This window comes from Hylobates moloch, unplaced genomic scaffold (assembly GCF_009828535.3).
Source record: "Hylobates moloch isolate HMO894 unplaced genomic scaffold, HMol_V3 SCAFFOLD_5, whole genome shotgun sequence".
In the NCBI taxonomy this organism is placed as follows: domain Eukaryota; kingdom Metazoa; phylum Chordata; class Mammalia; order Primates; family Hylobatidae; genus Hylobates; species Hylobates moloch.
This window is the reverse complement of record NW_026652280.1, coordinates 104769386-104791164: the sequence shown is the minus strand read 5'-3', so window position 1 is coordinate 104791164 and position 21779 is coordinate 104769386. Positions and strand designations below refer to the sequence as shown.

The 21779-nt window shown below is 40.7% G+C and overlaps 1 protein-coding gene across 9 annotated transcripts in view; it reads left to right on the top strand.

Moving 5' to 3' along the window:
• Positions 1 to 21779, top strand: part of RPRD2 (regulation of nuclear pre-mRNA domain containing 2) — a 112675-nt gene that overhangs the window by 68280 nt on the left and 22616 nt on the right. For 5 of the 9 annotated variants that reach the window (XM_058439332.1, XM_032154787.2, XM_058439330.1 and 2 more), the window contains 5 exons: positions 10299 to 10399; positions 11255 to 11332; positions 12606 to 12658; positions 13623 to 13749; positions 15907 to 16082. In XM_058439332.1, coding sequence (XP_058295315.1) covers positions 10299 to 10399; positions 11255 to 11332; positions 12606 to 12658; positions 13623 to 13749; positions 15907 to 16082 — 535 coding nt within the window. The remainder of the gene's footprint in view (positions 1 to 10298; positions 10400 to 11254; positions 11333 to 12605; positions 12659 to 13622; positions 13750 to 15906; positions 16083 to 21779) is intronic. The other 4 variants (XM_058439329.1, XM_032154790.2, XM_032154786.2 and 1 more) reach the window with 1 other exon arrangement.

Below are 21779 nucleotides of genomic sequence, written 5' to 3'. Positions count from 1 at the left end.
AGTCCCAGCTACTCAGGAGGCTGAGGCGGGAGGATCACTTGAGCCTGAGAGATTCTGTACAAAAGGACAGAACTTTTGAGTTCTTTAGAAGATAACACTGTCTGGCTGGGCGTGGTGGCTCACGCCTGTCATCCCAGCACTTTGGGAGGCTGGGGCAGGCGGATCACCTGAGGTTGAGAGTTCGAGACCAGCCTGACTAACATGGAGAAACCCTGTCTGTACTAAAAATACAAAATTAGCCGGACCTGGTGGCGCATGCCTGTAATCCAGCTACTCGGGAGGCTGAGGCAGGAGAATCACTTGAACCGAGAGGTGGAGGTTGCGGTGAGCTGAGATTGTGCCATTGCACTCCAGCCTGGGCAACGAGAGCAAAACTCCGTCTCAAAAAAAATAAGATAACACTGGCTGAGAACACCCTAAAAGTGATGAAAAATATGAATCTAAGATACAGGAAGCAATAACATATACTAAATAACATGAATAAAAATTTATACCTAGTTATTGTAATGAAAAAAGCATCCAAAGTTTACATCTACTAGGGTAACTATAATTCAAAACAAACAAACAACTAGAAAATGACAAGGCTTAGGAGGTGGAAAAATTGTAACCCATTTACATTTCTTGCAGTAATGTAAAATGGTGCAGTTGCTGTGGAAAACAGTTTGGTGGTTCCTCAAAAATTAAACATAGAATTACCACATGATCCAGCAGTTCTACCTCTAGATATACACCCCAAAAGAAATGGAAACAGAGACTTAAACAGAAATTTGTATAGGCATGTTCATAGCAGCATGATTCACAGTAGCCAAAAGGAAGAACAATCCACATGTTCGTCAGTGGATGAATGGATAAACAGTGTGATGTATACAAACATGGAATATTATTCAGTCTTAAAAAGGAAGGAATTTTTTTTTTTTTTTTTTTTCCCGAGACGGAGTTTTGTCCTTGTTGCCGTGGCTGGAGTTCAACGGCACAGTCTTGGCTCACTGCAACTTCCGCTTCCCGGGTTCAAGCAATTCTCTTGCTTCGGCCTTCTGAGTAGCTGGGATTACAGGTGCGTGCCACCATACTCAACTAATTTTTGTATTTTTTAGTAGAGACGGGGTTTCACCATGTTGGTCAGGCTGGTCTTGAACTCCTGACCTTAGGTGACCCACCCACGTCAGCCTCCCAAAGTGCTGGGATTACAGGCGTGAGCCACTGCGCCCGGCCAAAAAGGAAGGAAATTCTAATACATGCTGCAGCATGGGTGAACTTTGATGACATTATACTAAGTGAAACACGCCTGTCACAAAAGGACAAGTATTATATGATGCCACTTAACATCAGTCACCTTCAGTAGTCAAATTCAGAGCCAGGAAGTAGAATCATGGTTGCTGGGGAAAGGGGAGAATTGGGAGTTATTGTTTAGTGGATATAGTATACCAATTTGGGAAAATAAAGTTTTGAAGTTTGGTTGCACAGCAGTGTGAATGTACTTAACTTTTGAACTGTACACTAAAAAAATGGTTAAGATGGTAAATTTTGCGTGTGTTTTACCACAATTTTCTTTAAAAAAGGAATGAGATTACACTTTCTTCTGGGTGATGGAACAAGACCCTAAATCTTAAAAAAGAAAAAAAAAAAAAAAAAGTCTGGTAAATGCTACGAAATGGTTGAACTGTGAAAACATGCTGAAATAAGCCAGACACAAAAGGACAAATATTGTATGATTACATTTATCAAAATACCTAGAATTGTTAGGTCCATAGAGATTAAAGGTTATCAGGAGCTGGGAAAAAGAGGTAAGGGGGAGTTATTGGTACAGAGTACTGTGGTCTGAATATTTATGTCCCCCCAAAATTCATATGTTGAAACCTAGTCCTTAACGTGGTAGTATTAAGAGGTGGAGCCTTTGGGTGGTGATGAGGTCTAAGGGAGGTAGTGGAAAATTTTGGAAATAGTAGTGAGAATTGCACAACATTATGAATGTAGTTACTGCCACTGAATTGTACATTTAATGGCTGAAATGGCACACTTTATGTTACATATATTTAATCACAATAAGAAAATGCTAAAAAAGCAGCCAAAAAAAAAAAAAAAAAAGATCAGTATAAAAGGACTACAATTAAAGAGTAATAATTGGGGCTGGGCACAGTGGCTCACACGTGTGCAATCCTGACATGTTGGGAGGCCGAGGTGAGAGGATTGCCTGAGCCAAGTAGTCTGCGACCATCCTGGGCAACATGGTGAGATTCCATCTCTAAAAAAACATGAAATTTAGCCAGGTGTGGTGGTATGTGCTTATAGTCCCAACTACTCAGGAGGCTGAAGCGGGAGGATCATCGAAGCCTGGGAGATTAAGGCTGCAGTGAGCTGAGATTGCACCACTGTACCCCTGCATGGGGGACCAGAGTGAGACCCTGTCTCAAGGTGAGGGGATTGGGGGAGAAGTATAATTGGAATGATTGTAACACAAAGAAATGATAAATGTTTGAGGTGATGGATACCCTATTATATACTCTGATGTCATTATTACACACTATATCAACATATCTCATGTACCCCCAAAAGATACATACCTACTATGTACCCATAAAAAATTTTTTAATTTTTTAAAAAGGACTACAATTAAACTGATGACAGACTTCTCAGCAGCGGCAATGGAAGCCAGAGGCAGTTGTGAAAAATATTTTTATAGTATTGATAGAAAGTAGCTGTCAGTGGAGATTTGCATACAAAGCAAAACTACTTTCAAGAACCAGGAAAACATAAAGACAGAAACAAAAAAAGATAATTTACCATCAACAAACAGACCCTCTCTCTCTCTCTCTCCGTATATATATAATATATAATAATATAATATAATTATATATACACTATATATACACACACAGAGACATAATTTTTTTTTTTGAGATGGAGTCTCGCTCTATCACCCAGGCTGGAATGCAGTGGTGCGATCTCAGCTCACTGCAAGCTCCTCCCGGGTTCATGCCATTCTGCCTCAGCCTCCCGAGTAGCTGGGACTACAGGCGCCCGCCACAACGCCTGGGTAATTTTTTGTATTTTTAGTAGAGATGGGGTTTCACAGTGTTAGCCAGGATGGTCTCGATCTCCTGACCTCGCGATCTGCCTGCCTCGGCCTCCCAGAGTGCTGGGATTACCATAATTTTTTTTAACCAAGAAGAAGCACTGAACGATCACCAAACTTCTAAATAAGTTTTACACTGGGAAGTTAGCAATATATATAATATTGTATGTATAATATATGTAATATACATAATATGTTATATATATGTTATATATACATAATATGTTATATATTATGTGTATATATACATATATGTATATATATATAGTGTGTATACACACACACACAGGCATATAATTTTTTTTTTAACCAATCAAGAAGAAGCACTGAACCATCAGCAGACTTAATAAGTGAGTTTTACTCTGGGAAGTTAGCAATAAGGATGGTGAGTCATGCTAGCAGTAAAATACATGAAATATCTGGCCAGGCATGGTGGCTCATGCCTGTAATCCCAGCACTTTGGGAGGCTGAGGCGAGCAGATCACTTGAGGCCAGGAGTTCAAGACCAACCTGGCCAATACGGCAAAATCTGTCTCTACCAAAAAATACAAAAATTAGCTGGGCATGGTGGTGCATGCCTTGTAATCCCAGCTGCTCGGGAGGCTGAGGCAAGAAAATTGCTTGAGCCTGGGAGGCGGAGGTTGCAATGAGTTGAGATCGTGCAACTGCCCTCCAGCCTGGGCGGCAGAGCGAGACTGTATATATATATATATACAGTTTTTAAGAATTTTAAGAACAGTTAAAGCTGTTCTTAGATATTTAAGAACAGCCTTAACAGAAAATATGAGAAACCCTTATGAATAAAGTTTAGGAACGTTAAGTATAAATTTATAAATACTAATGGAGTATCGTGTAGTCATTAAAAGTAATGTTTAGAGCTGGGCACCGTGGCTTATACCTGTATTCCCAACACTTTGGGAGGCCGAGGCGGGTGGATCATTTGAGGTCAGGAGTTCAAGACCAGCCTGGCCAACGTGGTGAAACCCTGTCTCTACCAAAAATACAAAAATTAACCAGGTAGTAGTGATGTGCATCTGTAATCCTAGCTACTCGGAGGCTGAGGCTGAAGAATCACTTGAGCCTGGTAGGTGGAGGTTGCAGTGAGCTGAGATCATGCCACTGCACTCCAGTCTGGGTGACAGAGTGAGACCCTATCTCCAAAAAGAAAAAAGAAAGAAAGGAATAGTTATAAAGAGTTGATTGGAACGTGGGGAAATGTTTGTTAAGTGAAAATAATAGAATAGAATTTTTTTTGTATGAAGAGAGGGCATACTTTGTTTTATTGTGCATTGCAGGTAATGTGGTTGTTTTTAGAAATCGAAGGTTTGTGGCAACCCTGTGCCTATTGGTGCTATTTTTCCAACATATGCTCATTCATGTCTCTGTGTCACATTTTGGTAATATTTGCAACATTTCAAATTTTTATTGTATCTGTTATGGTGATCTGTGATCAACGATGTTACTATTATAATTGTTTTTACGTATTCCTAACTTCGTCCATGTAAGACAGTGAACTTAATTGATAAATGTTGTGTGTTTTCTGATTGCACTAACCCACCATCCCCCATCTCTTTCTATCTCCTGGGACCTCCTTATTCCCTGAGACACCACAATATTGAAATTAGAACAGTTAATAGCCCTACAGTGGCCTCTCAGTGTTCAAGTGAAAGGAAGAGTCACACGTCTTTCACTTTAAATAAAAAACTAGAAAAGATTAAGCTTAGTGAGTAAGGCATGTTGAAAGCCAAGATAGGCTGAAAGCTAGGCCTCTTGCACCAGTTAGCCAGGTTGTGAATGCAAAGTTCTTGTGGGAAATTAAAAATGCTACTGTAGTGAACACATGAATGATAAGAAAGCAAAATAGCTTTATTGTTAATATGGAGAAAGTTAGCGGCTTGGATAGAAGATCAAGCCAGATACAACATAAAGCCAAAGCCTAATCCAGAGCAAGGCCCTAACTCTCCTCAATTCTATGAAGGTTGAGAGAGGTGAGGAAGCTGTGGAAATAGGTTCATGAAGTTTAAGGAAAGAAGTCATCTCTATAAAACAAAAGTGTAAGATGAAGCAGCAAGTGCTAGGATCACTCATGAAGGTGGCTCCAGTAAACAGCAGATTTTCGAGGTAGATGAAACAGCCTTCTGTTGGAAGATGCCATGTAGGACTTTCATAGCTAGAAAGAAGTCAGTCCTTGCTTCAAAGCACAGGCTGACTCTTGTTAGGAGCTAATGCAGCTGGCTGGCAACTTTAAGTTGAATCCAGTGTTCATATACAATTCTGAAAATCCTAGGGCTGTTAAAAATTATGCTAAATCTGCTCTGTCTGTGCTCTGTAGATGGAACAACAAAGCCCGGGTGACAGCACATCTGTTTACAATGTGGTTTGCTGAATATTTTAAGCCCAATGTTGAGACCTGCTCTTGTTCAGGAAAAAAACAAAACAAAACACAGATTCTTTACAAAATATTACTGTTCATTGACAATGCACCCAGTCACCCAAGAGCTCTGATGTATAAGGAGATTAATGTTATTTTCTTGCTTGCTAACACAACATTTATTCTGCCCATGGATAAAGGAGTAATTTGACCTTTCAGTTCTTGCTATTTAAGAAATACAAACTGGCTGGGCATGGTGGCTCATGCCTGTAATCCCAGCACTTTGGGAGGCTGAGGCGGGCAGATCACGAGGTTGGGAGATCGAGACCATCCTGGCTAACACCGTGAAACCACGTCTCTACTAAAAATACAACAAATTAGCCAGGTGTGGTGGCAGGCGCCTGTAGTCCCAGCTACTCAGGAGGCTGAGGCAGGAAAATGGCGTGAACCCAGGAGGCGGAGCTTGCAGTGAGCCGAGATCGCCACTGCACTCCAGCCTGGGCAACAGAGCAAGACTCCGTCTCAATTAAAAAAAAAAAAAAAAAATACAGGGCTGGGCATGGTGGCTCACGCCTGTAATCTCAGCACTTTGGGAGGCCAAGGCTAGTGGATGGATCACTTGAGGTCAGGAGTTCAAGACCAGGCTGGCCAACATGGTAAAACTCCGTCTCTACTAAAAATAAAAATTAGCCAGGCATGGTGGCACACGGCTGTGATCTCAGCCACTCAGGAAGCTGAGGCAGGACAGTTGCTTGAACCCAGGAGGCAGAGGTTGCAGTGAGCTGAGATCACGCCATTGCACTCCAGCCTGAACAACAAGAGCAAAACTCCGTCTCAAATAAGAAGAAAAAATACAGCCTGGGCACGGTGGCACATGCCTGTTACCCCAGCACTTTGGAAGTCCGAGATGGGAAGATCTCTAGAGTTCAGGAGTTCAAGATCAGCCTGGGCAACATTGCAAGACCTAGTCTCTATTATTAAAAAAAAGAAAGACTTTTTGTAAGGCTATAGTTGCCACTAATAATGATTCCTTTTATGGATCTGGGCAAAGGAAATTGAAAACCTTCTGGAAAGGATTCACCATTCTAGATGGCATGAAGAACAGTTGTGATTCGTGGGGAGAGGTCAAAATATCAGCATTAAGGCCAGGCATGGTGGCTTAACGCCTGTAATCCCAACACTTTGGAGGCCGAGGCAGGAAGATCACAAGGTCAGGAGATCGAGACCATCCTGGCCAACATGGTGAAACCTCATCTCTACTAAAAATACAAATATTAGCTGGGTGTGGTGGTGCACGCCTGCAGTCCCAGCTACCATGATCAGTCATCAACATCAAGGCAAGACCCTCCACCAGCAAAAAGAATATGATTTGCTGGAGACTCAGATGATTGTTAAGAGTTTTTTAACTATAAAATTTTTTTTTAACTAACGTGTATATTGTTTTTAATATGTAATGCTATTGCATACTTAATTGACTATAGTATGGTGTAAATGTAACTTTTTAAAACTTTATTGGTTTGTTTTTAGAGACAGAGTCTTACTCTGTCACCCAAGCTGGAGTGCAGTGGTGTGGTCAGGGCTCACTGTAGACTCGAATCCCTGGTCTCAAGCGATTCTCCCACCTCAGCCCTCCAAGTGGCTGGGACTACAGGCGTGCCCCACCACGTCTGGCTAGTTTTTGTATTTTTTGCAGAGATGGGGTTTCGGCACGTTGCCCAGGCTGGTCTCAAACTCCTGGGCTCAAGTGATCCACCAGCTTCAGCCTTCCAAAGTGCTAGAACTGCAGGTGTAAGCCACCATGCCCAGCCTAAACCTTACAATTTTCTGGAGATTTATTAACCAGAAAGAACAGACTCTACTGTCACTTCTTATATTTTTTATGCTGAGATTCTTTATTTCATTATTAAAAAAAAAAAAAAAGTCAAGCCGGGAATCGTGGCTCATGCCTGTAACCCCAGCACTTTGGGAGGCCAAGGCAGGCAAATCATGAGGTCAGGAGTTTGAGACCAGCCTGGCCAATACGGTGAAACCCCATCTCAACTAAAAAAAAAAAAAAAAAAAAAAAATTAGCTGGGCATGATGTCACTGGCCTGTAGTCCCAGCCACTTGGGAAGCCGAGGCAGAAGAATCGCTTGAACTCGGGAGGCAGAGGTTGCAGTGAGTGGAGATCGTGCCACTGCACTCCAGCCTGGGCGACAGAGCAAGACTCATCTCAAGAAAAGAAAAAAAAAAGTCATGCGTTGCTTAACATCAAGAATATGTTCTGAGGCCAGGTGCGGTGGCTCACGCCTGTAATCCCAGCACTTTGGGAGGCCAAGGCGGGCAGATCACTTGAGGTCGGGAGTTCAAGACCAGCCTAACCAACATGGTGAAACCCCATCCCTACTACAAAAAAAAATACAAAATTAGCTGGGCGTGGTGGCAGGCGCCTATAATCCCAGCTACCCCGGAGGCGGAGGCAGGAGAATCGCTTGAACCCAGGAGGCGGAAGTTGCAGTGAGCCGAGATTGCACCATTGCACTCCAGCCTGGGTGACAGAGCAAGACTGTCTCCAAAAAAAAAAAAGAATATGTTCTGAAAAATGCATCATTAGGGAATTTTTTCCTGTGAACTTCCTAGAGTGTACTTACATAAACGTAGATGGCATAGCCTACTAAAAACCGAAGCTGTGTTGTTTAGCCTATTGCTCTTCGGCTATAAACCTGCACTGCATGTCACTGTATTGAATACTATAGGCAGCTGTAACAATGGTAAGTACATATCTAAACTTTTTTTTTTTAAACGGAGTCTCACTCTGTCTCCAGGCTGCAGTGCAGTGGCGCGATCTCAGCTGACTGCAACCTTCGACTCCTTGGTTCAAGCAATTCTCCTGCCTCAGCGTCCCGAGTAGCTGGGATCACAGGCATGTGCCACCACACCCAGCTAATTTTTGTATTTTTAGTAGAGACGAGGTTTCACCATGTTGGCCAGGATGGTCGCGATCTCTTGACCTTGTGATCCACCTCCCTCGGCCTCCCAAAGTGCTGGGATTACAGGCATGAGCCATCGCGCCCGGCTGTATCTAAACATTATAGAACACAGAAAATTGTGAAAAGTATAAAGAAAAATCCACTCACTTTCACCAAATGGAGATTTACAAGATAATTTCAGCATTACTATCTTAGTCTTTTTCTTCTATAAATGTTAGTATTGTATTTGAAACCAGTCACACACATAGTCAGGCACACACATAGTCAGGCATACCTTGGAGATATTGAGGTTTCAGTTCCAAACTACCACAATAAAGCAAATATTGCAATAAAGCATGTCACATGCAGGTGGATCGCTTGAGCCCAGGAGGCTGAGGCTGCAGTGAGCCAAGATCACGCCACCATAGTTCAGCCTGGACAACTGAGTGAGACCCTGTCTCAAAAAAAAGAAAATTGTAAGGTTTAATACAATTTTCTCTGTTTCTTACATAAGCCATTCTTAGGCAAGAAAAAAATTCTTTGTGAACATTTGATGTTATGGATTCATAGACTCTCATCCTTGAAAGAGGCCTTAAGTTTGACATAGCTTTTTTTTTTTTTTTAAGTCTTCAATCTCCGTATGGTTTGGTGAATTCACTTAAGGAGAGGTTAAATTCCTGTTTTGTCTTTTGATAGATCTATTAAATTATTAGAATGGTTTCTGTTCTTTGGCAGATCTGCTAGAATAAAATTTATTTTCCTTATGGCTTCATACTTTTGTCCTGTTTTGCTTCCTGAGATCACACCAGTTTGATTCCTCTTCCTGACAATAGTTATGCCCTTCCTGCATTGTTTTTATTTCTTCTACATTTCACATAAGACATAATTAAAATCTTTACTTAAATTATTAACTTGGTAATTACTTCTCATTCACTTCTACTTTAACACTTTTTTTTTTTTTTTTTTTTTTGAGACAAGGTCTTGCTTTGTGGCCCAGGCTGGGTTGCAGTGTTGTGATCACCAGTCAGTACAGTACAGATCCTCTTGCCTCAGGCTCCCATGTAGGGGGTACTACAAATGTGTGCCACCACATGTGGCTAATTTTTTCATTTTTAGTAGAGATGAGGTCTCTCTCTGTTTCCCAGGCTGGTCTTAAACTTCCAAGCTCAAGTGATTTTCCCACCTCGGCCTTCCAAAATTGGCCAGACTGGTCTCGAACTCCTGACCTCAGGCAATCCATGCACCATGGCCTCCCAAAATTGGCCAGACTGCTCTCGATCTCCTGACCTCAGGCAATCCATCCACCTCGGCCTCCCAAAGTGCTGGGATTACAGGCATGAGCCACTGTGCCCAGCCAACATTTTTTAAAGTTAGGTAGCCAACTTGAACCAGAAGCTCATCTGTGAACCAAACAGAATAAACCAATACCCTTTACTTCCCTCATTCTTACTATGTATTCTCATAGTATTATGTAATAGTTTTTTAGAAAACATGTTACAGTATGTGATTGGTTCATGATTTTTTTCTAAACCTTTAAAAAATGAAAAAAATATAGCATTGCTAAACCTTGTCTTCTTATTCAGTACTAGTGTAATCGTGTTTTAAAATGCCAGTTGTGTCCGTACATTCCCAGTCCTCTCAAGTTCATATCCATCAAAGCTCTCAGTATGTCATCTGTAGCTTCATCTATGTCATTTATAAGTGTTGAATTGGTAATTATTTTAAGATTCTTAAAATCCCTAAAGTTTAAGATTTCTTTAGTCCTGGATATTATAGAAAAAAAGTTTTGAAATAAACATCAGAAGAAATTTGGAAAATAATTTTATTGATAACTTTATTTTCAGATTTCTAGTTTGGAGCAAAGTCAAGGTTTTTATAGCCTGTATTACTTTTTCTTTGTTTTCAGGGATCCATCTGTCTCTAAGTCTGTAGAACGAATCTTTAAAATCTGGGAAGATAGAAATGTATACCCAGAAGAAATGATTGTGGCATTGAGAGAAGCTTTGAGTAAGTGTCTTTTTCTCTCCTAAAAGAAAATTTTGAGTCAGTCTTTACAATTATGTAATTTTATAGATCTGGTCATATTGTATAATAGTGAAAAATTAAGTTTTGAATCTAGCCCTATTTGTTTAAAATTAAATATTTATGAAAAATCTGGATCTGTTTGAATTTAAATGTAAGTAGAATTGGTTTTAGGGATGGGTCAGATTTTGTTTTTTGGTGACTACAAAAGTCAAGCATATTAAGTGGTAATAGCCATCTGGTTATTTTCCTGCATTTGCGTTGAGTGTTTCAAATGGTTCATTGTTTGTGTTAATAAATACTGCCCTGTGCCCTTACTGTTGGAGAATTTTTGCACAGGGTGTCAGTTCTTACTAAGCTGTTTGGTAGTAAGCATATATCAGCAGTCTTTTGACTGTCTTTTGATTTAGATTTAGAGTAAGTCGTGTACTGTTTTGTTAAAAGGAATTATGTATTATATGTATGTAATTAAGTTATTGAATAGAAGTTTGTGATAATCTGCTACCATGACCGTCATTTTACTAGAAATTTGCTTTAAAAATGGCATCTTCTAAGAAGCTGTTAAATTCTTCATTTTAATTTGTTAATTGGTATTTTTAAGCCTCCTCCCCTATTCTTTTCAGAATTGGTAATTTCGCTGATGATAAAAATCGTGTTTATTTGACAGCTTCTTAGATCGGGTAGGAATTTCTATTTTTTCATAAAAATGAAAGAAAAGGAAAGAAAGAAACAACACACAGTCTCGGATTGCCTTTTTTCATGCTGCAACTTTGGCACTGAAGTGGACAGACAGAACAGCTTCCCATAATGCCAGATTGCAAAAACTGAAATGTTTTCCAGGTACCACTTTCAAAACTCAGAAGCAGCTGAAAGAAAATCTGAACAAACAACCGAATAAGCAGTGGAAGAAATCACAAAGTAAGGAACAAAATCTCAACTAATATAAAATTACCTCCTCTTTTTGGAGCAGAAGAAAATGTAGACCATTTGACATCGTACCTGGCATAAACCATGAGCAAGCCTGTTTTCCAGGCCTGGGAGGCTCCCAGTGACCTATGCTAAACAAGCCATCATGGAGATACTTCTAAAAAAAAAAAAAAAGGCAAACAAAAACTACACTTTAAAACAAAGGAAATGCAGAAAAGGGTTTAATTGAGTGAAGATTCAAGAGTAGTTGGGGGATTGAAAGAAGAAAAAAATACTTGATAGTATCCAGGATAATTTTCAGGTTCAAGGATATATGATGTTAGAGGCAGCTGGCATTAAACAACAGATCTGAAGAGGAGACTAGGCATTAAGAAGCATTTCTGTGGGAACCATGAAATCTCCAGATTTGGGGGATGTACTCTACCAAATTAGACATGGGCCTCAGATCCTGGCCAGAAGCTCATTCTGTAATGGGAGCTCCTGTTATATTTATCATATTTACCCAGCATGAGATCAAGGGAATGGAATACTGCATGTGATAGGCTGCTGTGGGCAAACTGAGGAATATTGAGAGAGACTTGAAGGTGTGGAGGGAACAAAGTAAAAGACAGTGAGAATTGGGAGGTGAAACGAGACACTTGGGATGGTTTTGCTCCAGCGAGCATATGATATCCATCATGATTAAGGGAGTCCTCAGACATCTTTTTGGTCATAAGTTGCATGCTTAGGAACAACAGGAGTCGTCATTTCAGCCAAAGTTCAACCACAGTATTAATATACCTAGAAGTTTCCTTGCCAATTTTTGCTATGAATTGAGTCAGCAGAAAAAGAAATTCAAAGGATAAATATATAGGAATAGAGTTATTTGTCACTAATTTTCTTCAGCCAGTGCTCAGGATTAATTGGATGTCCTGTTCCTGAACACTCTTAATTTGAGGTATTTAGATCCTCTTACACCCAGACTAGGAAAAAAAGGTACTTGATGTATCTCGGTGTCTCCAAATCAATAATTCTAGGACTTTATGACCTCAAGGGTCTGTTTGGAGGTAAGTAGGTTAGGTCTGTCTAAATAGCATGTTTTTACATTGACCATATTTAGGAATGTTCAAATTTCCTAGTCCATTATTTATTTTAGGAATTATGACTTAAATGTGCATGTTTGCCATATGTTCAGAATATATCTTTAACTATAGAGCTAAAATTTTTCCTGTTAGTCAACTTTTTGTGTCTGTATTCTTAATGACCTTTTGTTTAATTCCAACAGCATCTACAAATCCAAAAGCTGCTCTCAAGTCTAAGATAGTTGCTGAATTTCGAGTAAGTTACAGAATTTGTTTAATATAGCAAAGTATTATTCACCCCTTTTGTATTATAGTTTCCTGTATAGTCCAATAAGATTTATCTGTATTCAATTACACATGTCATGTTTTATACATGCGTGAACTGTTCTAAAGGAACCCAGATTGGGATTAGATTGCTTGGCGTTTTATCTGTTCCCCTAATGGTAGAAATAACCTTCTTCCAGTATATCTATTATCAGCTGAGTTCCGTATTCAATTTATGCCAGCAAGAGAGTTTATTTTCCTGTGAAACTCTTTCTAAATAGAATTTGCTTAGAATAACAGAAGGCTATGTTTATGTAATTAAAATTTAAAGAGGCTATATAAGTGGACCTTTGTCTGTTTTAGTCTTAACTCTGTATCCATAAATTAGCTTTGTGCAATTAAGGAAAAGGATCTTTTAAAGTCTGTAACTAGGCTGGGCGCGGTGGCTCACGCCTGTAATCCCTTTGGGAGATTACACTTTGGGAGGCCGAGGTGGGCTGATCGCAAGGTCAGGAGATTGAGACCATCCTGGCTAACACGGTGAAACCCCGTCTCTACTAAAAATAGAAAAAAAAAAAATTAGCTGGGCATGGTGGCGGGTGCCTGTAGTCCCAGCTACTCAGGAGGCTGAGGCAGGAGAATGGCATGAACCCGGGAGGCGGAGCTTGCAGTGAGCCGAGATCGCGCCACTGCACTCCAGCCTGGGCGACAGAGCAAGACTCCATCTCAAAAAATAAATAAATAAATAAATGAAGTCTATAACTAAACATGGTTTTGACATGAGAATTGATCATTAATATCTGTGACCATGAGAAAAAGTGAAAAGTTTTTTTCTCCCAGGATTTTGTTAAGCTTTAGGGTTTTTGTTTTTTGTTTTGTTTTACAAAATGAGGAGAGAGAGAATGAGAATAATTGAATGATCTTGTAAATGAAATATGACTCTGGTCTGTGTTTAGTCTCAGGCCCTAATTGAAGAGCTGTTGCTATACAAGCGCTCAGAAGATCAGATAGAACTGAAGGAAAAGCAATTGTCAACTATGAGGGTGGATGTGTGCAGCACAGAAACTCTCAAATGCTTAAAAGGTAATGCTTACATCCTTTTAGAGTAAGTCAGATTTTCCTTCCATATCTGTCATTTTTCCGGTAATCATACTGGTTTACCTCATAAGGAGATCCTTGGGTAGAAAGCAGTTGTGGCACCTCTGGTTTCCCAGGTAGTTATTTCATGCATATAAATTTCATAAGTAAATTCTATCGTTCTCATTTCTAATACTTTCTTGGTGTATTGGGTTATATAGAGACAGTTGTATTTCACATGTATGGTTAATTGGTATGGGTATGCTCTTTAATGAAGTCACTCTGATGCCTCATAAAATCTAGTTAGACCATCTAGTTTCCTTGCATTCTAAATTGTAAATCATACTAATAATTTATTATAATGTAAGCCTCATGAAGGCAGAAACTATATTGATTTGTTCATTGCTATACCCTGGCACCTACAGCAATGCTTGGCACATAATAGATATTTGATGAATATTTTTGAAATAATAAGTAAATGACTACTAGCTATTAATTTTGGCACCAATTTTATTCCTGTACCGTACTTTAAATTTAACAGACCAGACACAGTGCCTATAATCTCAGCACTTTGGGAAGCCAGGGCAGGAGGATTGCTTGAGACCAAGAGTTTGAGACTAGCCTGGGCAACATAGTGAGACCCTGTCTCTACAAAAAAATTAAAACATTAATGAGCTTGGTGGCACACACCTGTAGTCCTAGCTGCCCGGGAGGCTGAGGCAAGCAGATTGTTTGACCCCAGGAGGCTATAGTGAACTCTGATCATGCCACTGCACTCCGGCCTGGGTGACAGAAGAGACCGTCTCTAAAGAAAAATTTTTTTGGCCGGGCGCGGTGGCTCACGCTTGTAATCCCCAGCACTTTGGGAGGCCGAGGCGGGCGGATCACGAGGTCAGGAGATCGAGACCACGGTGAAACCCCGTCTCTATTAAAAATACAAAAAATTAGCCGGGCGTGGTGGCGGGCGCCTGTAGTCCCAGCTACTCAGAGAGGCTGCGGCAGGAGAATGGCGTGAACCCGGGAGGCAGAGCTTGCAGTGAGCCGAGATTGTGCCACTGCACTCCAGCCTGGGCGACAGAGCAAGACTCCGTCTCAAAAAAAAAAAAAAAAAAAAAAAAAAGAAAAATTTTTTTAAAACAAATAATTAATATATTACCTAATTAAATCCTCATAACAGAAAACATACTAAAAATCTCTGTTTTATCACATGAGAGATCTGAGGTCTTATAAGGAGATTAGTAGCTTACCCAAGTTACACAACTGACAAGAGGCAAAGCCAAAATTTATCCTCATATCCAAAGCCATATTCTGCCAGTCACTGGGAAAGAAGTAGATATACTGAATTATCACGAATCTTTTTCAGATAGGAAAGAAGAACTGAACTTGTGATGCATACAGAGGTCACTTTATTTTTACTTTTCTGAACGTTACTTTTCTCGTTTAAGAGATAACATCTTACTATCTTCTGTAATGCAAAAGTTATGATATAAGCGAATACAGTTGGGCTTCATTCTGTTATTCCTAAGTACGTAGCAGTGTGGAATCCAATTTGTGAAGAAAATAATTAGTCAACAAACTCTTTTAGTTGAACTTTCTTTTCTTTACCTTAATTACAAGTGCCTTCACTCTGGCAGGTTCACATGAGTCTGTTTTGTAAAGAATTTTAATAATCTGTTTTGTGATTTTGTGATTTGGAGAAGCTTCTTTAAGATAAAATTGTGAGGCCGGGCGCGGTGGCGCACGCCTGTAATCCCAGCACTTTGGGAGGCTGAGACGGGCGGATCACGAGGTCAAGAGATCGAGACCATCCTGGCTAACATAGTGAAACCCCATCTCGGCTAAAAATAAAAAAAAATTAGCCGGGCGTGGTGTCGGGCGCCTGTAGTCCCAGCCACTTGGGAGGCTGAGGCAGGAGAATGGTGTGAACCCGGGAGGCGGAGCTTGCAGTCAGCTGAGACCGCACCACTGCACTCTAGCCTGGGCGACAGTGAGACTCCATCTCAAAAAAAAAAAAAAAAAACTATGAAACTAAGAGTATTAGAGTATTGCACAGTAAGGCAGCAAGAGTATGTTCACAAAGAGAGGTTTTCTTCAAAAGTCAAAAGACTAAATTTTTTAATTTTTTATTTTATCCTGAAATGAATACTTCCCATGTCATTTTAGATAAAACAGGTGGGAAGAAGTTCTCCAAAGAATTTGAAGAGGCAAGCTCTAAGCTGGAAGAATTTGTGAATGGATTAGATAAGCAGGTGAAAAATGGACCCTCATTAACAGAAGCACTGGAAAATGCTGGAATTTTCTATGAAGCACAATACAAAGAAGTAAAAGTGGTGGCCAATGTAAGTAATAATTAAAGCTGTCTTATACTGAATGCTTGTTACTATATTTCAGAGATTGTTAACATGCATTATCTAACTCTGTTAGGATACGCATTTTTATCTCCTTATCGCAGATGAAATTACTTTTGGGATAGGTGCTGTGGTGCACACCTGTAATCCCAGCACTGTGGGAGGCTGAGGCAGGAGGATTGCTTGAGCCCAGGACTTTGAGACCAGCCTGGGCACCATGGCAAAACCCTGTGTCTAGCAAAAAAGTACAGAAATTATCTGGGTATGATCTCAGGTTTCAATGAGCTGTGATCACGCCACTGCACCCCAGCCTGGCCAACAAGAGTGAGACCCATCTAAAAAAAAATAGAAGAAGAAATTATGAGGATTAGTAACCTTGTACAAGGTAATACAGCTGGTTAAGTGGTGGTGGTAGAATAAGACCTGGCTCTTTTGTTTGTTCGTTTGTTTTTGAAACGGAGTTTCGCTCTTGTTGCTCAGGCTAGAGTGCAGTGGTGCGATCTCAGCCCACAGCAACCTCTGCCTCCTGGGTTCAAGTGATTATCCTGCCTTAGCCCCGCTGAGTAGCTGGGATTACAGGCATGCACCACCATGCCCAGCTAATGTTGTATTTTTAGTAGAGACGAGGTTTCTCCATGTTGGTCAGGCTGGTCTCAAACTCCTGACCTCAGGTGATCTGCCTGCCTCGGTCCCGCAAAGTGCTGGGATTACAGGCATGAACCACCGCGCCAAGCCCAATTTTTGTATTTTTAGTAGAGATGCAGTTTCTCCATATTGGTCAGGCTGGTCTTGAACTCCTGCCCACCTTGACCTCCCAAAGTGCTGGGATTACAGGTGTGAGCCACCATCCCTGGCCTTACTTTTTTTCTTAACCAGAAAACTGGATGGAAACATCCTGTTACCACATTTCTTGTAAATTGACTGAATTAAGGAACTTTTTTTTTTTTTTGAGACGGAGTTTCGCTCTTATTGCCTCGGCTGGAGTGCAATGGTATGATCTCGGCTCACTTCAACTTCCGCCTCCCGGGTTCAAGTGATTCTCCTGCCTCAGCCTCCCGAGTAGCTGGGATTACAGGCATGTGCCACCACACCTAGCTAATTTCATATTTTTAGTAGAGACAAGGTTTCTCCATGTTGGTCAGGCTGATCTCAAACTCCCTACCTCAGGTGATCCACCCACCTCGGCCTCCCAAAGTGCTGGGATTACAGGTGTGAGCCACCACACGCAGCCAGGGAACTTCTTTTTATTCCCCCAAGAAAGGGAGAGAGGTGATAAATGGGCATGTGTGTAATGACCTCTGAAAGAAACCAACTGTTCCATAATGAATTTTTTTTAAGTTTTAATCACTGTGTATGATCATAAAAGCATATGGTACTGTAGGCCCCACCAGTCCTACTTCGTAGAAGCAATCTCTTTTAATGCATTTTGCTATTTTTTTCTGGCATTTGCTTCCATATTTGTAAATGATTTGCCCATATTGTTCTTTCTTGATTTATCCTATTTTAGAAATAGCTGTTAACTTCCTGATATGACAGATGTGGATTTAGCTTATTACTCACCCGCCTTTCTCCTTCTCTCAATTTTGTTGTATAACTGTTTTAAATCTGTTATCTATAAATTAAAGGACTGTATTTACTATTTTTTGACCATTAACACTAGACTCCCTACTTCGTAAAATTTGGTTAGTAGCGTCCCTATTTCCTCCCATTAGTTTTCATCTATCCCTTCAATTTTCCAGTTTCAATCAACTATATTTACTTTTTGTTGTTGTTGTTGTTTTGAGATGGAGTCTCGCTCTGTCACCCAGGCTGGAGTGCAGTGGCGCACTCTTGGCCTCACTGCAACCTCCACCTCCTGGGTTCAAGTGATTCTCCTGCCTCAGCCTCCCGAGTAGCTGGGATTACATGCCATCATGCCTGGCTAATTTTTGGTTTTTTAGTAGAGACAGGGTTTCACCATGTTGGACAGGCTTGTCTCAAACTCCTGGCCTCAAGTGATCCACCCGCCTCGGCCTCTCAAAGTGACGGGACCATAGGCCTCAGCCACCACGCCCAGCCAACTATATTTACTTCTCTATTGTCAAAGTTGGTAATATTTACATTCTATTCTATAATCATACTTAATTACTCTTTGCTATTCTAAAGGTTGAAAAACAATTTTTCAAAAAGCTTACATTATAACTTTGTAAACATTGTTCATTGCAAGGTTTTGTGGTAACTATAGTTGTACTAGAAGTTTTGGTTTTTTCCTAGAGTTTTGTTTTCTCTCTTATTGTTTGCTTTTGCATAGCCTTTTTAAATTCTCCATCACACCAGCTATTCTGAATTCCCTTTTCCCCCTGGGACCTCCCTACCTGAATTTTCATTTTCCATCCCCAGTTTAGGTTATTCCCTAAGTCTCAGGCTAAAATGGCTCTTAACTGTTGTCCTGAGTTGAGTCCTTTATTTTGCAGATTCCATGTGTTTTTTTCTTGGTTTCTGTCATTGTACTGGAGCATTCTCAAGTAATTTCCCAAAAAAAAGTGTTTGTGAGAGAGAAATTTTGTCTGACCTTTTATTTAGAAACGTCTTAGGCTGGGCACAGCGGCTCATGCCTGTAATTCCAACACTTTGGGAGGCTGAGGTAGGAGGATCACTTGAGGCCAGGAGTTCGAGATTAGCCTAGGCAACATTGTGAGACCCTTCTGTACATTAAAAGAAGAAAGAAAAGGAAAAATACATTAAAATGTCTTCGATCATTGATTTTCTCCCCCTGCCCAACCCTGAATTGGTTAATGGATAAGCAGGTTGATTTTCAGCTTTTAGGAAATGTATACATTTAATACAGTAAATTTCCTTCTAAGTTGCATCCCATGAGTTTTTATATTTAAGTATATCTTTTGCAAACAGCATATAGTTGGATCTTGTTTTAGTTTTATTGTTATTTTTTGATCTAGTCTGAAAATCTTTGACTTTGCAGTGTTTAGTCTACTTATTGATATGCTTGGGTTTAAGTCTACCATCTTTCTATTTGTCCTGTGTGTCCTTTTCTTTTTTTACTCCTTTTCTGCTTTTTTTAATTAATCAAATAATTTTTAGATTCTGTTTTATCTCCTGTTTTTGCTTGCATGTACTGTCTCTTCCTCTCTTCCTTTCTCCTTCCCTCTTCCTCCCTCCTTTCCTCTTCCTCCCTCCTTTCCTCTCTCTCCTTCCTTCTTTCTCCCTCCTTCCATCTCCCAGATTTCACCTTTTTATAAGGATACCAGTCAGATTAGATTAGGGCCCATCCTGATGACCTCACTTAACTTGATTACCTCTGTAGAAATCCTGTATTGAAATAATTCTGGGGTAGTAGGAGTGAGGACTTCAACATATGAGTCAGGGGGTGCAGAGATAAATAATTCACCCATAACAAATGGCTTCATGTTTTTTTAAATTTTCAAAAATTCTCAGCTATTGATCTCAATTATTGTTTCTGTTTCATCTCCCTCCTCTCCTCTTGGAACTCACATTAGTATGTATATTGGATCTCATTGTGGTGTTCCAAATGCCTTTTTTTATAGTCCTTTCTGAATTTTCCATCTTTTATTTCTCTCTCTGCTTCCTTCTAGATATTCTACTAACTAGTCTTGTAATTCATTAATATTTTATTCTGTTGAATCTTATCTATGATTAAACCAAACCCATCTATTCTTAGTTGGTTTACTTTTCAGTTCAAGAATTGCCACTGAATTTTTTTAAAGAAAGAGTTCAATTTTCTGGTAAAATTTATTCATCTTTTTAAATCTCACCATTATGAAAGATCTTAAGTACAGTATGAAGACCTTTTTTTCCTGAATTATTTGAAAATAAGTTGCTTGTACCCCATTATCCAAAATGTTTTAGCGTGTATTTCCTATTGGACATACTCTCCTACATAACCATCAGGTGTATGTATGTATTTATTCAGCCGGGCGTGGTGGCTCACGCCTGTAATCCCAGCACTTTGGGAGGCCGAGGTGGGCGGATCACGAGGTCAGGAGATCGAGACCATCCTGGCTAACACGGTGAAACCCCGTCTCTACTAAAAATACAAAAAATTAGCTGGGTGTGGTGGCAGGCGCCTGTAGTCCCAGCTACTCCAGAGGCTGAGGCAGGAGAATGGTGTGAACCCAGGAGGCGGAGCTTGCAGTGAGCCGAGATTGCGCCACTGCACTCCATCCTGGGCGACGGAGCAAGACTCTGTCTCAAAAAAAAAAAAAAAAGTTATTTATTTAGAGACGAGTCTCACTGTGTCACCCAGGCTAGAGTGCAGTGGCGCGATCTCGGCCCACTGCAAGCCCTGCCTCCTGGGTTCAAGCGATTCTTCTGCCTCAGCCTCCCAAGTAGGTGGAACTACAGGCACCCACCACCACTTTTTGTATTTTTAGTAGAGATGGGGTTTCGCCATATTGGCCAGACTGGTCTCAAACTCCTGACCTCAGGTGATCCACCTGCCTCAGCCTCTTAAGGTGCTGGGATTACAGGCTTGAGCCACCATGCCCCTCCAGGTGTAGTTATATAATCAGGAAATTAATTGATACTTTGACACACTTATAATCTAATCCTCAGAACCGATTCAAATTGGCCAGTTTTTATAGGAAAAGATCCTATCCAGAATCACAAGTTGCATTCGGTTGTCATCTCTCTTTATTCTCCTTTGATCTGGAACAGTTTCCTAGCTTTCTCCTTGATTTTCATGACCTAAATATGTTTGAAGATTACAAGTCAAATATTTTGTATAATGTTTCCCAGTTTGAGTTTGATATTTCTTTGTGATCAGATTGAGGTTATGCATCTTTAGAAGGAATATCACAGAAGTGATTCTGTGTTCTTCGTGTTTCGTCTTGTCAGATGGCACACAAGTTTGGTTTATCTCACTACCTGTAATGTTCCCCTTGATATTCTGATTAATGTGGCATCTTCCAGGCTTGTCCATTATAAAGTTTTCCCTTGGTAATTGTTATGGGTTTAAATTATGCACCCCAGGCTGGGCGCAGTGGCTCAAGCCTGTAATCCCAGCACTTTGGGAGGCCGAGGCGTGCGGATCACAAGGTCAGGAGATCGAGACCATCCTGGCTAACATCGTGAAACCCCGTCTCTACTAAAAAATACAAAAAGTTAGCCAGGTGCAGTGGCGGGCGCCTGTAGTCCCAGCTACTTGGGAGGCTGAGGCAGGAGAATGGCGTGAACCTGGGAGGCGGAGGTTGCAGAGAGCCGAGATCGTGCCACTGCACTCCAGCCTGGGCGACAGAGCAAGACTCTGTCTCAAAAAAAAAAAATAAATAAATAAAAATTATGCACCCCAAAAAGATGTGTTGAAGCCCTAACCTTCAGTATATGTGAATGTGACCTTATTTGGAAATAGGGTCTTTGCTGATATAATCAAGTTAAAATGAGTTCACTGGGGTGGGCCTTAATCATCCGATATAACTGGTGTCCGTATAAGAAGAGGGAAACTGGCCGGGTGCAATGGCTCACACCTGTAATCCCAGCACTTTGGGAGGCTGAGGGAGGCAGATCCCTTGAGGTCAGGAGTTCAAGACCAGCCTGGCCAATATGGTGAAACCCCGTCTATACTAAAAATAGGAAAAATTAGCCAGGCATGGTGGCGGGTGCCTGTAATCCCAGCTACTTGGGAGGCTGAGGCAGGAGAATCGCCTGAACCCAGGAGGCAGAGGTTATAGTGAG